Source organism: Trachemys scripta, chromosome 1 (genome assembly GCF_013100865.1).
Source record: "Trachemys scripta elegans isolate TJP31775 chromosome 1, CAS_Tse_1.0, whole genome shotgun sequence".
In the NCBI taxonomy this organism is placed as follows: domain Eukaryota; kingdom Metazoa; phylum Chordata; order Testudines; family Emydidae; genus Trachemys; species Trachemys scripta.
The window spans coordinates 238083888-238100279 of NC_048298.1; the positions used below are offsets into that span (position 1 = coordinate 238083888).

The following is a 16392-nucleotide window of genomic DNA, read 5'->3' on the forward strand; positions in this document are numbered from 1 at the left end:
AATGGAAGTGAGATGAAGGAGACTCTCTCCCCCATGGTCTCAATGTTCCCCCGACTGGTGCCTATGTCAGCTTGAAGGAGAAAAAAGAAACAGCTTGATGTGAATGTAGAAGAGTGAAAAACAGAGGGTGACCTGAAATGGTGGGCAAAGAGGGATTGGAACAAAAGGACAGAACCCTATGGGACAGAGCAAAAGAGTCTAAAACAACTAGAGCATATATTCCCTTCCAGAACCTGGAAGAGAACCCAGCATATTTGAGTCTCAGCATTGCTTTTGTCTAGAAAAAAGCCATGAAACTCACCAGCAAAGTGTTTGCATTATCCCCTTTAGTGGCTGGTCCACATAGAGGATTACAACCTACTACTGTCATCTGCTAGTTCAAGTGGTAAAACAGTTTCATGTGGTTCTAAAGGTTTCAGATCTGGTGATGGGGTCAATATGATTCGACATGATGGACTTTGCTTTTTTTTAGAACTTAGGAAATTATATATAAAAAACCCCATGTTAGAAGAACATTAAGGTTGCAAAGTAAAGCACTCAAAAGTTAGGAAATGCCAGAATTCATGTTGCCCATGTGCGTGCATATATATTCTGATATGGTGTTTAAGGTATAAGGTTTCCTGCCTCTTAGGTAAGAGCTGCAGACAGAAGAGACCAGTGGTCAGGGAAGCTTTAGTGTGGGTGTTTACAGTAGCAGAAGGGAAAATTATATGTCTTCTCCTTTTCCAGCCTGCAAAAAGTGGAAAGGTCTCTTAGTATGTGTGGTGTATGACTTTGAGCCTTTTGCATGTTCTGGTTAAAGCCCGCCCAAGATAAAAAATATAGAACTAAACTTGAGCGTTTGGCCTTTTTAGTGCTCCCCACGCTGATGAATCTGCCTGCTAGTTTATGCTGGACAAATCACTTAAACCAGAACTTTCACAGTGTTTATTAATTGTGTGTTCCTCAAATTCTGGGTACCCAATCTGAGACTCCTGGGGTCTAATTTGCAGAAGTGCTGAGTGCTCATTGAAGTAATGGGAGCTGTGACTGAGCATATTCAATGCTACAAAAGTACTCTGAAAAATCAGGCCCTATAAACAAACAATTTGAAAGATTTGCTTTCCACTATGTTTTTTGAGCTTGTCTGTTTCTCCTACCACTACGTTCAATATTGGCGTCAGGAAAAAGCAAAGCAACTCAGGTGTCAGCCAAGACTGATCAATGATTGCAGAAGTTTTTGAGTTAAATGAGAGAAAAGGGAGAACACTTACTTTTGTGCACCTATAGTGTTCCTTACAGGACTTTTAGTGACAATTGTAATGAGGTTCCCACATGTGGAGGCAAAAATCCATGTGTGAGGCTATGAAAACTGTGGTACAATTTGACTGATAGCTCTCCATTCCCTAAATGTTATTTGAATTAACAAAATATGCTTGTTTCCGATGGCATTCTACATTTTGTGTATTATTTCCTTTTTAAAGCCCGTAACATTTTTTAATGTAGGTTCTGGATTTGGAGCCGCTACAAAAGCCATGTGTTTAGGGATGAAATACTGGAAGCCTGAGAGGCTAGAAACTCTTATTGAAGTGAGCATCGAATGTGGACGAATGACTCATAATCACCCTACAGGTAACATCCACTGAAATAAAATTATTTGTCTGTGATATGTATGACTGATTATCAATTTAGGACAGACTAGCACAGCTCCTGTTAGCTCACTTGATTGAACTACTGCTGTATCTGCAGATCCCTAAGTCCTGGCTTGAGCCTGGCCTTCCATGAGGTATTTGTTCAATACATAGCACCTCCAGCTGTAGGGTGGAAGACCCCCTTAAACATCACTTGTAATGACTGAAGAATTTGCATGTTACTATCCTGCTCAAATTACTGTGTAACCATTTCACATTTATCCAGATGATCCTGTGAACACATAGGTTTATCCTTCAGAAGATACTGTTTTTCTGTTATGGGCTCTTGCCCCATCAGATTATGTTAGCTATAGATGTGAAGAGAAGCAAATTTGGACATCAAGATGTTTCCAAATCCATGTGTTTTAGGAAGAAATAAAAAAAATTAATTTGTTTGTGTTCTGAAGGTTCATTTTTATATTTCTGTGCTACTTAAACAGTAGTAGAGAAACACACAATGAACTGCAATATGTAGGGTGACCAGATGTCCCGATTTTATAGGGACAGTCCCGATTTTTGGGTCTTTTTCTTATATAGGCTCCTATTACCCTCCACCCCGTCCCAATTTTTTACATTTGCTATCTGGTCACCCTAGCAACATGGAGCGGGTGTAATGGTTTCATTTGGAGCTGTAAGTTCGTAAAATACTTTACTTTTTACCCCTGACAATTCCTTGAAGACCAGCATTACTCTATCAGCAAACCTATTTTCCTCTAGCACAGTTTTGTATTTAATAAATCTAGTGCCACCAACAAATATTTAAGATCACAAATCAAATATGTGGTTTATTATTGTATTCCTAACTTAATGCAACTAGTTGCATTTTGTACTGTTTTATCTGGATATTTCATGATGACCAGAATTATGGCATAGTCTGACACCTTTAGGTGCTAAAAAGATTGAATGGCCAAAATGTTGGGGATGTTCCTATAAGGAATAAGGCCCTGATCCAGCAAGACACTTAGGCCAGTGCTTAACTTTAAGCATGTGAGCAGTACCATTGACTCGTGTGCTTGAAGTTAAGCATATGCTCCAGTGCTTTGCATTTGGGGCTTTAGTGTCTACAATTACTGAGCTGGTTTCTTAGCTTTATTTTGAAGTTTGCACTCAGTATTTTTTGCTGTATTTGAAAAAAAGCTCAAAAATTTCACAAGTAGATATAAGAAAACAATCAAGTAATTTTCTAACTCTGCCAATATTGCGAGTGTCTCTTAAAAGAAAATATTATCTTGAACACAGTGAAATTCTGTGATCTGCAACCTGCAAATATACACCATAGACTCAGGGCCGCCCAGAGGATTCAGGGGGCCTGAGGAAAAGCAATTTCGGGGGCCCCTTCCATAAAAAAAAGTTGCAATACTATAGAATACTATATTCTCGTGGGGGCCTGGGGCAAATTGCCCCACTTGCCCCCCCTCTGGGCAGCCCTGCATAGACTACTTGCACAGCTTCCTATTGAGGGCAGTTAGATCCCAAAACAAAATAGGAAGAAACCTGAAGTACAGAACATAGTAGTGTGCATAACGTCTATGAAGAAACGACTTAGTTACTCAGAGTAAAATGAGCAAGAAACAGTATTACTTCTAAAATCTTAATCATTCTGCAAGCTGAATGATTTTGTAAACAAAGTGATTTAGAGTATAACTGAATTACTTGGTCCATGTCAGTTGTTCCATGTGACTTGAATTAAAAGATTTTAAGTATCATATGAACACATGATATTTATTTTGGATGACTGCATTATTTGCTGTCATGTTATACCACTGAGAACAGAATCTCCCTCATATGTGAAATAAGTCGTCATCCAGTGAGCAGTGTGCTTCAGCCAAGAGTCCTGACATACCAAGTGTCAGCCTGTTAAACAGAAAGACATAGGTCAGATGGATTTGTTAAACCATCCTAGAGATATGACACAGCTAGTAATGATCTTACTGAGGCTATGCCAAAGATGTCTTTGTTATTATTATTATTATTACAGTAGAAATGTAGATTACATGTTAGTAATTATTAATATTATATGTTAATTCTAGGCTTTTTAGGGTCCTTTTGTACAGCTCTGTTTGTATCATATGCAATACAAGGAAAACCACTTGTGCAGTGGGGAAGGGAAATGATGAAGGTGGTCCCAATGGCTGAAGAATATTGCAAAAAGACCATTCGACACATGGCAGGTAACACTCCTAAACTAAAACTATTTTTTAAAAAAAACAATCACCTATAAAGACACCTATTAAACTTCACTGATCAATCATGCCACTTTTGTTAGTTGACATCATCTCCTGTGCTTACATGTTGTCTTTCCACATTGTCTGCACATTAGACTGCAAACTCTTCAGGGTAGGGACCTTGTTTTCATATGGCTTGCAAGTTGCCTAGCACACTAATGGCACTATATAAACAGACAAAACAATAATTATAATGCTAAACTGCACAGATTTATTTTGTAGGGAGTCTTCCAATGTCATTACAAGGTAGGAAGAATGTTTGTCAGCAAATCATTTGCAAAGCATGTATGCTGAGATTTAAGCTGTTTCAGCTGCCTTCCATCAAATGGTACAGTAGAAGAGACCCGAGCGATCAGTACAACTTTTTCCATTAGAAATTCAGTAGACACTCCTCATTTTGCCAGTGGAAGCCATAATGCAGCTGGAGATGCATATATTTAGAGAACAGTTAATTCATCCTTTGTCTGTAGGTTCAAATCTGGCTGCTGCTATTCCGTGCAAACATTTGGGATATGTTCTGTTGTACTCATTGTTCAAAACAGTTGAGTGAAATAGGATTCCTGAGATAGATAATATTAATGCATCTTATACACAACAGCTTTTTAGTGCCTGTTTGCCTAGGATCACTGTATTGTAATATTGTTATCCTAATGTGAACAAATGTCTATAGGAGCTTGTCTACAGGAGGACACTTGGGAAAGTTAATTGTAAGTAGCTAAATGAGTGAATTGAAAGAGGATTAGTGAAACCACATTAAATTCCTGTGTAGATGCTTTTGATCAGAATTAAAGTGTCCTTAATTTGATTTAACTTAATTCACTTCCAAAGTCACTTGGATGTGTCCCCAAAAATGTTACCTATGAAATGTTTTTTCCATCTGTTCTAAAGAGTTATAGGGGCCTGGAGAACATGTTGATTCGACTACATATAAATCTTTACTTGGAGCATCCAAGAACTAAGATTTATTTGCGAGATAAAGTTGCAGCTCAAAAAACTGTGGACAAGCAAGAAGGTTTTCTGGAACACACTGAATTCTTTTACTGCAGCCTCTTCTGCTCTAAGCTTGTTTGGTTTTTTTTATAGACTAGACCTAAGAGCAGCAGGTGCAGGATTAGTATATAGAGGTCTCTCTTCGACTGACTTTACAGAAGGATCCTGTCACTCCACCAGGGTGAACCCACAGATGTGTAAAGATATGTGGGACTCCTGAAGAATGCACTGTACAATAATGGCATTGTGGAGCTTGGGGCTATTTTGGAAGGGGAAAAAAATCTCCCACCTCAGGCTTGAGATCCTTGGCTGCTGAGATGCACTGAAGAGAATTTCTGCTGAACAGAGCCCTACATTTTTAGAAAACCATTTTTGTTTCAGTCACAAAGACAATGAGATCCATTTAATCACAAAAGGTCCGTTGCTCTCACTAAGTTACACTTACTCTCATGTGTAGTCCATTGACTTCAGTATGACTACTCCTGGAGTGCAAGTAACTACTCAACACCAGTAAGGGTTGAAAAATTGGGCCAAAAGACAGGAAGGATGGTTTTGTGGTTCAGGCACAGGACTTTGGGAGGGGTGGGTTTAATTTCTGGCTTTGCTACAGATTTTCCATCAGACTGGGAAAATCACTTAACTTCTTTGTTCCTCACAACCTCCATCTGTAAAATGGGGATAATAATACTTCCCTACCTTACAGCAGTGTTGTGGGGGGGGAAATCATTTATGTTTTTAGCACCAGGGTACTATGCTGGTGAGTGCAACAGAAAAGCAGAGATAATTGCTAGGTTTTTTGAGTTTTTAAGCCAGTTTTAAAATCCCATGATGATCAAATCAATTGTGTGTGGTGATTTATTTAAACCAGGACTTTTTTTCTCTTAAAATACTCTCATGTTTTTTAAGATGTAGGTAGACATTTTCACTCTGCTTTTTCGAACATAGAATTTCTTTTAAGATACTAATCAACTGCTGCTTGGGCTTCCTGTAGCAGAATGAAAGTACCTCGTGGTGTGTTCAGCATGATACCACTGGTGGTGTTAAGGATGGCCAAGGTCAGCAAATGCCAACTGGACCCTCTCTGTGTTGGGCTCCTCCAGGTCCTGCACCTGGGCAAAATCCTGCCCTTTGCCAGCAGATCGAGGGACGTGATCATTCCCCTCTATTCGACATTGGTGAGGCCTCATCTGGAGTAGTGTGTCCAGTTTTGGGCCCCACACTACAAGAAGGATGTGGAAAAATTGGAGAGTGTATAGCGGAGGGCAATAAAAATGATTAGGGGGCTGGAGCACATGACTTATGAGGAGAGGCTGAGGGAACTGGGATTGTTTAGTCTGCAGAAGAGAAGAATGGGGGGGGGGGATTTGATAGCTGCTTTCAACTACCTGAAAGGGGGTTCCAAAAAGGATAGATCTAGACTGTTCTCAGTGGTACCAGATGACAGAACAAGAAGCAATGGTCTCAAGTTGCAGTGGGGGAGGTTTAGGTTGGATATTAGGAAAAACTTTTTCACTAGAAGGGTGGTGAAGCACTGGAATGGGTTGCCTAGGGAGGTGGTGGAATCTCTTTCCTTAGAGGTTTTTAAGGTCAGGCTTGACAAAGCCCTGTCTGGGATGATTTAGTTGGGGATTGGTCCTGCTTTGAGCCAGAGGTTGGACTAGATGACCTCCTCAGGTCCCTTCCAACTCTGATATTCTATGATTCTATGAACCTGGGTCCTAGTGTGGGTGTAAGGGAACTCCGTGGGGGAGTGGGGTTTGGATTCCCTCCTGCCCCCCAGGGATCTGTGCCAACTGCTGCAGCATCAGGAGTGCTGTAGACTCTACTAGCATTATACTTTTACCCCCTCTGCTGGGAAGTGCGAGGTGGGAGAGCTACCAGCATGTAGAAAATACCAGAGTAAACAAAAACAGCTTTTGTTTTTTGATATAAGAAGATGAAGTATTTTCAGGATATTAATCCCTAAGGGGGAGCACTTGCTTAGCCTTTTTGGAAGAGGAAAAAAAGGAAAGAAAAAGAAAGAACCAAATTGCTTCATTTAGAAAAGTGACTACTGTGTGTGCACAGTCGCTAATTTTCTGTCAGATCTGAGTGTTTGTCTCACTCTCCTCAAGGAACCCAGAATCGGAAGTGAGCTTTGCTGGAGATTAGACTGTATGTCAGCTCCCTGCCACACCAGTCTGTCTGCCTCACCAGCAAACTCCTAGAGACTGCCAGTCTGAACCTTGCCTTGCAGGTAACAATCAGTGAACCCCAGTTCCCGATTTCCCCCAAAGACGTCTCTCTGCAGTGTCCAGTCCCTCTCACTGGACACTCACAGAAATTACTAAGTTTGCTGCCTTCAAAGAGACAGGGCACACACCAGCCTGTTAAGTTCACCAAGCACTCACTCTACTTCAAAATAACAGCACTAAGATGGTTTATAGTAAAACTAAGAATACGTTTATTAATAAAGAACAGAGATTCAGGTGATACTAAGCAAGAGAAAAGGGAGGCAGGTGTGGCTGCAAACAAAACAAAATAAAACATGCTTTCTAGTGATTAAAACTTTATTTTAGCAGGTTATCTTTGCCTAACCAGTTTTCTCACTTAAATCAGGCTACCAGAAACTCTAGCCCTCCAGGCCAGAGGACCCCACTTTCACAAAATCTTAGGGTGCTGTCCTCTTCCCTAAGTGATGGATAACTAGAATGTCTTTTTGGGCTCCTTTTATATTTCCCCAAAGTGCAATGTCTTTACCTCAAGAGCCAGGAAAAATTGCAAGGGGTGCAGACTCTGTCTCCCAGTGTTTTCTGCTAGTTAGCTGGGTGGCTTTGTTTATCTTACATGTAAATGTACTTTCATTGTCCTCTGGCTTACAAAGCTTGATCCAGACATGTAAATCCACATTCCTTTGTCTAAGGCAGGCTTGTTTATCAACTCTCTCCACAACATATTTTAGGAACATATTTCCAGAGCATGTACTTATCTCTTTACACACCATGGGTACAGACATCACACAGTGATATTCATGACCAGCATGTCATCAATTTTTATACGATACCTTACTTGATACACTTTCATAATACAATCATATCATATACAATCATTTGATTCAGTTGCTTATTGGTTTGGGTTCCTACCCTCTTTTCTTCCCCAGGAAGTCAGTACCCTGATTGTCACCATTATTGAAGGGGAAGCTATTAGAAAACAGAATTCAGACTTATTTTGTATTTAATTTGAAACAGCAGTGATGCTGAACACACCTGCAATCATACTTCTGGACTGAAGTGCCAACATTCCAATGGCTTATTTAATGGCCTTCTCCATCTCACTGCTTTTCGAATTCTTAACCCTAGTCATCTTTGCCTCCTATTCCTTTTTTCCACCTTTCCCCTCATGGTCTCAATCCTGCGAATAAATATGCATGTGCTTGACTTTACACATGAGTACGCCCATTGAAGTCAATAAGACTTAAGTGCATGTTTAAGTGTTTTAGCGAATAGGATTGGATTTAAGCACTTGCTTAAAAGGTAAGCAAGGTAAGATATTTAAGTGCTTTGCTGAATCAAGGACATCAGTAGTCCCATTGAAGATAATGGGACTACTCATATGCAAAAAGTTAAGCATGTGTGTTTGCAGTTTTCAAGACTCACTGTTTTTTCTCACTGACCAGAGAAAAAAGTAGGTGATATATAAAGATGGTCTGAAGGTTTTCTCCTCCTGCTTTGTTTGTATTGCAAGTTCTGGTCTTTGTTTACCAGTTTTTCCTGGAAGATTCTATGGATGACTGAAGAACTAGTAGGTTCAAGACACTAGAGAAATCTTACATATAAAATCTGAATAATTGAGATGGAAAGTGATTTATATTCAGGCTGTGTAAAATATTTTGTGTTTTGTTTGGTATCTTCAACACCTGTTTCATTCAAACAACTGGGAGAAAGCTTTCTAGTCCACATCTCTGAGTCCTCCAGCAAAACCAGGGAAGGTAAGACTTGACAGTCCTCATAGTTCTAAGGTAAAAAAGCACGCCTCTCCCACCAAATTGTTTTCTTTTAAAGAAACTCAATGAAACAAAAATAAACATTTTAGGTATTTGTGATTTGCTATAAAGGAACACCATCAAATAAAGGCATAGACTAATTTTTCTCCCCAGTAATTCACATTTATCATTTTTCTTTATAGTGTTTGTTTCAGATGAAGGTTGCACTATCTCAATCTCATATCATGCTGTATTTCCAGTTTGTTGGATGTTTTTAAGATAATTCTGCAGTTCTTACCATTTTTAATTTTCTTTCTTTCTTTTCATATTCATTTTTCCTGCCTTCCTATTACTTGTTCCATCGATATAATCAAATAGAACATGCAGTTTGATCCTGCTTGTGAGTGTGTGAATTATTAAAGTTATATTCCTGTAGAATACAAAGTTTAACTGGGAAAACCCTGTTTTGTTCTTTCTTTAAAAGCTATTTAAGTGCACCTGAAAGTCTTGTCAAGATGAAATATTACACCATTAGTTTGTTTTGCATTCAGAATATCAGGAGCACTGGTTTTACTTTGAAGCCAAATGGCAGTTTTATTTGGAGGAGAGAGAAATCACTGACGATAATCAGAATAAACCCATCTTTCCTGATAATTATGATGCCGAGGAGAGAGAAAAGGTAAAAATGTGCAAATGTATCTTCAAGAAGAGCTCAGAAAATTTCATTACTAATAGACACATTTCCAGAGAGATAATCCGAGATGGTTGTTAAATGTCTTTGCTGCCCCATAGGATGGGAGTTCTTCTGAAAAGATTTTTTGCTTATTTACTAACAAGAAACATTATTCCATCTTTACTTAACATGTGAGTTAATACAAAAAATGGTTACAATTGAATCAGGAATAAGGTTCTAAGCGATAGTCATGGAACGGGAGTGAAACAGCATATATTGGCACTTTAAGGAAAAGAGGAATCGGGAGGAAAGGGGAACAGAGTAGCCTGGACCTTGCTCTCCCATCTCCCAACATGATTTCTCTTTTCTTTAAAGGGCCATTATAACCCATTGCAGGGAGAAATACAATAAGCAGGGAAGTCAAGCTGGCCAGATGTTTAAACATCTAGAGAAGTGTGAAATTGAGAAGCAAATTGCAGTGAATCATGGCTATTAAAGAAGGAAAAGACCTACTCAGAGATCTAGGCTGGAATTTTCAAAGGTCCCTAAAGGAAATGGATGACCAGCTCTCATAGAAATTACCATGGGAGTTGGGCACCTAACTCTCTCAAGGCTCTTTGAAAATCCCCATCCTAGTCCATTCCCTGGTCAATACAGAATTGATTCCTGCACTGGTTTTGTTCAGTCTTGTTTTAAGTATCTCAAGAGATGGTGTTTCACCACTTCCCAGGGTACTTTATTTTGTAGTCTACATTGTTTTTAATTTAATCCCATTACTTTTAGTTATTACTCCTTGAACCAAGCTAAATAAATTCCTCTTCTTGTTTACGACTTTCCAGTATTTGAAGATAGTTCTCATGTTTCCAACTTACTTAGCAGCCTGGCAATAAATATGAAATTCTTTTCAACTTTCCCCATATATCAGTTTTTCCAGTCCTTTAGAGCAGGGGTGGCCAACCTGTGGCTCCGGAGCCACATGCGACTCTTCAGAAGTTAATATGTGGCTCCTTGTATAGGTACTGACTCCAGGGCTGGAGCTACAGGCGCTAACTTTCCAATGTGCCGGGGGGGGGGGGGGAGGAGGATGCTCACTGCTTAACCGCGGCTCTGCCACAGGCCCTGCCCCCACTCCACCCCTTCCTGCCCCTCTCCTGAGCCTGCCGTGCCATCGCTCCTCCCACTCTCCCTCCGGGCCTCCTTCATGCCACGAAACAGCTGATCGGGAGGTGCAGTGGGAGGGGGAGGCGCTGATCGGCAGGGCTGCCGGTGGATGGGAGGGGCTGGGAGCGGGGGGGGGTGGGGAGCTGATGTGGGGCTGCTGACATATTACTGTGGTTCTTTGGCAATGTACATTAGTAAATTCTGGCTCCTTCTCAGGCTCAGATTGGCCATCCCTGCCTTAGAGCATGGTTCTGTTCTGAAAAGTGACTAACCTGGGGTGCTCTGTAAACTTTTTGGTGCTCTTATATATGACAGAGGGCGGCCATGGATGATAATGAAATAGCAAGAGTAGATAATAAGACGGCACCTGCTCACTTAATAGCTCTGCTCCCTGTGTGTATTCAGTCATATTTTCTTACTTTAGTGACAATACGTTTTTACTAGTTTTTGCTCCTACTAGTGTCAATACAGCTACTATACGAGAGGCTGAGCTGAATAACATTCCTCCTCATTCATTATCAACAGAATAGTTGACTAAATTCCAATTACAAGGACCAAATTCTACTTACACCTGTGTGACCACTCTGGCAGGTAGAGCTTTTGTTATTGATGATGCACAAGAAGGAAAGACCCTTGCTTGACTTGCAGCGCCTTGGCTGTCTGCAGGACTGACAGTTGGAAAATACATCTTTTTACTTGTAAACTGAGCACATTGGATCTGCAGTCCCTGAGTGGGAAACACGTGAAACCCCCACTGTGCCACTTTCACAGCCTCTTTTCAAAGTAGAACTGCACTTTGATCCTTTTTGGAGCTCTTCCCTGCATTCTTTTCAGTTTGTCAGTTGCGGATGGAACTCCTTCCCTATTGCAACAATAAAGAGAAATGTTCAGGGCTAAATTTTCAAACAGGCCTCTAAAATCATGTGTGCATCTGTCAGTCCATGCAAAGCCCCCATTTAAGCATGCACACAAAAACTACAGAAGCTTTGAATATTAGGCAGACATAGCCAGATTTTATTTATTGGGAATATATTTGCAAAGACCATTTTTATTTGTAAAAATAAATAATCTTCAGATTAACAAGGAATATACAGTACATTCTATAAAATTGACTGCCACGTCTAGATACCTAGAAATTTGGGGCAATGAAAGATAAGTTAACTCTGCCTGACTGTATGGACAAGAAGCAGGCAGTGGGCACAATCAGAACAAATCATCTTGCAGTAAATATGAGTTTGACTCTTTAACTGTGTGTTAAATAAACTGCACAAATAGACAGACACTACAGCTCACTCTCATTTTAAGACTTGATTCTTCAATCATAGCTCTCAAGCTATCGAGACTCAAATGTTGGAAGCAATGTGTGACAAAGACCCAAAATGAGGGGGACTGAAAAAGCGTTCATACAAGAAGCTTAAAATGTTGGGGTTTGATTCCAGAGTGTCAATAACTTTCTATAGTTTCAATTTCAAGATTCTTTATTTCTGAGGTAAACAATTTTCAACAGAGCTAGGAGACACCAAATCTGGAGGTATCGTCAGGACTAAAATGAGTGACAACTTTCAAAGTAAAGGATACTTGAGACATATGTCTGCAGCCCGATCCAGAATAGCACTGATGCAAGTAATCCCAACGGGACTTTATGTGTAAATCAATGCTACTTCATATGAATAAGGGATGCAGAACTAAGGCCTTACAGTCTACTTGTGTAAGATGACAGCAGAAGCAGATGGGCACTGCCTATTGTTTGCAAACATTAAAGTAAGGAGAAAGTGATGCTGCCTGAGACCCCTCCCCCTTTGGTATATGTGTGGGTGCACAGTAAATAAATATATAAAGCTTAAATTAAAGTTATTTTCATAGCATACAAACAGAGAAGTTAGATAAAATATATAATACTCCAGCTGGAAGGCTGCAGTGTAACACTACTTTATTTCTCAGAACACACAAGAACTCCAAAACAGAGAGAAACAAAACTGGCTGCTCCCTAAGCAGAGAGGTACAGCTCACTCACCTTACTCTAGCTGGCAGTCTGCACACTGACTCTGCTGAATGCTCCCATTCTTTGCTGCAGAGCCCACTAGTCTACATGTGGGACTAGGGACAGACAGACAACCACACACACACTGCTCTTAACACAAGAGCTTGCAGTTCCAACACAGTCCTCGGGACACCATAAAGCTCAGGGCCAAATTCAGCCCTAGTTGAAGGAAGTACAACTCAAATTGCTATATTGTATTTTATATGTTAAGGGGATAAAAAACTGGCTTGCGGGCCAATCTTTAATCAAAATGATGTTTTTGGTATAAGCATAACAGATGCACTTTGGATGTGGTTTGGAAATTGGGGCAGGTAAAAAAGGTAAAGTCTGGATGCACCTATTCTAGGGCCTGTTTGATGGGCCAGTGCACAATGCCCAGGGGTTTTTGTTGCTGAGGAAGTATTTGAAGATCATTTTCAATATTGTTGTTCTGAGCAGTCTTTGAGAGGAAAGGAGGCCTGGCAGAACAAGGTGAGAAAGAATGATTTGAAATAAAATATCTAGAAGTGGAGACATTTGAACAAATGTGGAAGAGGACACAGTAAGGACATTTAAAACTGGACTGGACAAAACATTTGAGAATATGTGGTGGGGGGAATGGAGAACAATTCCTCATTGTCTGAGAGGAGACCAAGACAACCTAATAAGTCTTTTCCACCTCTAATTTCTATGAGTGTGAACTTTTAAGATGTGAAATGAGACTCTGACTTGATGAGCTTCTTGAAATTCCTGGCTCAGTTGAATCCTAGAGACCTTTGCTCCTCATCCAGCCTGCAGAGTAGTTACAAGTATTTTGTTTCCTTCTGGCCTTCTCTCCTCCTTCCTAATGACTGTTGGCATTAAAGCCTCTGTCTGTCTCTGAGAGGCAGGGCTGGTTCTGGGGGGGACTATTCAGCAGAGGAACCAGGGAATTTGTCAGTGGTAGGAGGCTTTGAAAAAATATCATCTCAAATTAATATTGTGGTTGCATTTGTAAATGGGAAGATCAGAGGTACCCCTCCACTGCTCCATACGAAATGTCACAAATAGATAGGAGTGAGCTTCCCCTGAATGCAGGTCCTTATCAACCATCTTGGGGTAAACATGTCTTACAGTATATCATTCTGCATGTGAAAGGTGGTGAGCCCTTGCAATGCCTTGCGACCAACTCAACAGCTATTCTTTTAGACTTACAGGAGGTGGAGTTCTGAAGGACGAGGTGGAAGAAGAGGCCACGATGCTCCCATGATTGCATATGATGCTCTTTTAGGATGTGGTGGTGACTGGACAGAACTTTGCAACCGAGCAATGTTCCATGGGGGTGAGTAATCCTGTTGTTCCTTTATAATGTGAGAGTTAACGGGATCTCAACACACAGTGCTATGGATACATACACACAGCCATTATGTGATTTTTAATTATTAATTATAATAATAAGATACATTCCCTGCCCTAAAGATCTTGCAACCTAGTGGTTTCTTCTGTAGCTACTCTTCCTTTCTAGCCCTGGGCAACTGCAATGGTTTGTTGCACCCTGAGAGCCTTATTGTAAAGGCTTTCACAGTAAAGGACACTGTGGCTTTATAAATGCTTATGGTGCTTTAGAGAATAGAACTTGTCTACATTTTTAAAATTTCCTATCAAAACGTACTCCATGAACTGATTGCTGCTGACCTTTCTGGAGATGGTCAGTAGCCAATATAAATTGTGAGTTTGAGTCTCCAGCCCTTGCTTGCTCTTCAGTTGCCTATGATGTAACACTGAGCAAAGGGCTGCATATATTTGTTGACAAAACTAGAAGTAAAGGGTCAATACTAGCTACATTACTATTAGACAGATGGGATTTTGAGATTTCCTCCAATGCTCCCCACTCCCGTTCTCCATCCATTGTATTGTAGTTTAAATAAATTACCAAAATAATTGAAACCAGCATGATTATTTTGCATTATTTTAACAAATAAAATATGCAGAATTTTAAAATATTGTGTGCAGAATTTTTAATTTGTTGGTGCAGAATTCCCCCAGGAGTACGTTATGCAGTATGACCCGTTACTGCTGGCAAAGGTGGAGGCTTGATATTCCAGTTGGTTGGTGAACTCCCTAGAGCTACTGTTCTGAGAGTCTCTTTGGCACACCACATATAAGTAAAAATCTCTGCCGTAGTGGCTTAAAGCTTCCTTCTCTGTGTAGTGATATATCTGCAAAGGAGAGTGCATTTTTCACAACAACAGAACTGCACACAATTGTGTTTAATTTTACAGGTGAGAGTGCAGCCACTGGATCTATTGCCGGCTGCTTGTATGGATTGCTTTACGGCCTGAACAAGGTTCCCAAAGGCTTGTACCAGGATCTTGAACTGAGGGAGAGGCTAGAATACTTGGGCGAGTCTCTTTACCGACGATCCACAGAGGAAAAGTAAAGCAGTTTCTGCCATTTTTCTCTTTCTATACAGACTCTGTCAAACACTGTAGATAACTGACTAATTATAATAACACTGTTCTAGGCTGGTGAGGTTTAGTTCTAAAAGGCTATGTGTATAAGTGCGGTTAGCTGAGTCATTCAGGAGTAACTGGACACTGTAAATGTTCAGTTTTTCATAGACACAGGGACTTTGAGTATCGAACTTGCTCTTAAAGTACAATTCAGGTCAGTGAGATTATTTTAAATAAAAAATATATAAATAACTAAACCCCTCTTATTATCAAAATTCTGCCTACCTTGCTAATGCCACCCCTAAACGCTATTATCAGTAGTCTCTTGTACACATATATAATTAATTTTCAAAACTAATGCTTTTTTGCCGAACTAATAGTATGATCCTTTTGTGAGGATGTTTAGTTCTCTGTAGATTTTAAACTTTTGACAATTCTTCCACCTCCATCTTTCCTCCTCCTCACATCTAATGTCTCTGTAATATTTGCAACCCTAATGTGTCACAGATTATTCATTAATGAAATGTTAACCCTTTGTCAGCACTATGGTGTATATGTATTGTTATGTGAGAAGCTTCCAGAAAGGAAAGGCCAACACTAGCAACACTTCCAAGGTACAGCGAAGCATTATTGTGTTTAACATTTCTGCATTATTATGTTTTTTTTTCACTCTAGACTCTTCAAAACTCTTTAAAAAAGTTAACTGGCTGAAATATTTGTAAATAAATTAATCTTATGCTCGTCATAAGCATCATTTCTTCATTTTTAGATCCTACTTATATGTTGCTATATCAGTATCAGAATTTTTGGCTGAGGCCATTAAAGAGTTGTAGTACGTCACCAGCCAGGCTATGATGTGTTTCATGTGACTGACATTTCCCTCACAAAGAGGCCTGGAGAGAAAACAGTAACTTTGGCTTTTAAAACAGAAAACCAACTAACTATATGGTCAAGTTAAAAATTAGTATCTGATCTGAATAAAACTAACAGTAGAACTTAGTGAATCATATTCTGATCTGTAATACTGGCATAAATCTGGAATAACTCCCATTAGTGGAATTATACTAATATTAATTCTGGAGTACTTGAGAGCAGAATTTAGCCCCATATGATTGATTCCACGTTTTAGCACAAAGATTCTTAAACTGTGGTCCACAGAGAACATTCTAATGGTCCACAAAGAGCTGACTGGTCACGTGGTCCTGTTTTCTCCTCTCTATTTCCACCTGCTGACTTGCATTTAAAAAGGCAGCTAAAAAT

At 39.9% G+C, this 16392-nt stretch overlaps 1 protein-coding gene across 1 annotated transcript in view; it reads left to right on the forward strand.

Moving 5' to 3' along the window:
* Positions 1-15843, forward strand: part of ADPRHL1 (ADP-ribosylhydrolase like 1) — a 29393-nt gene extending 13550 nt beyond the window's left edge. The window contains exons 3-7 of the mRNA XM_034758125.1: positions 1486-1611; positions 3701-3841; positions 9398-9525; positions 13889-14021; positions 14962-15843. Coding sequence (XP_034614016.1) covers positions 1486-1611; positions 3701-3841; positions 9398-9525; positions 13889-14021; positions 14962-15119 — 686 coding nt within the window. The 3' untranslated portion in view covers positions 15120-15843. The remainder of the gene's footprint in view (positions 1-1485; positions 1612-3700; positions 3842-9397; positions 9526-13888; positions 14022-14961) is intronic.
* Positions 15844-16392: the final 549 nt, after the last annotated feature.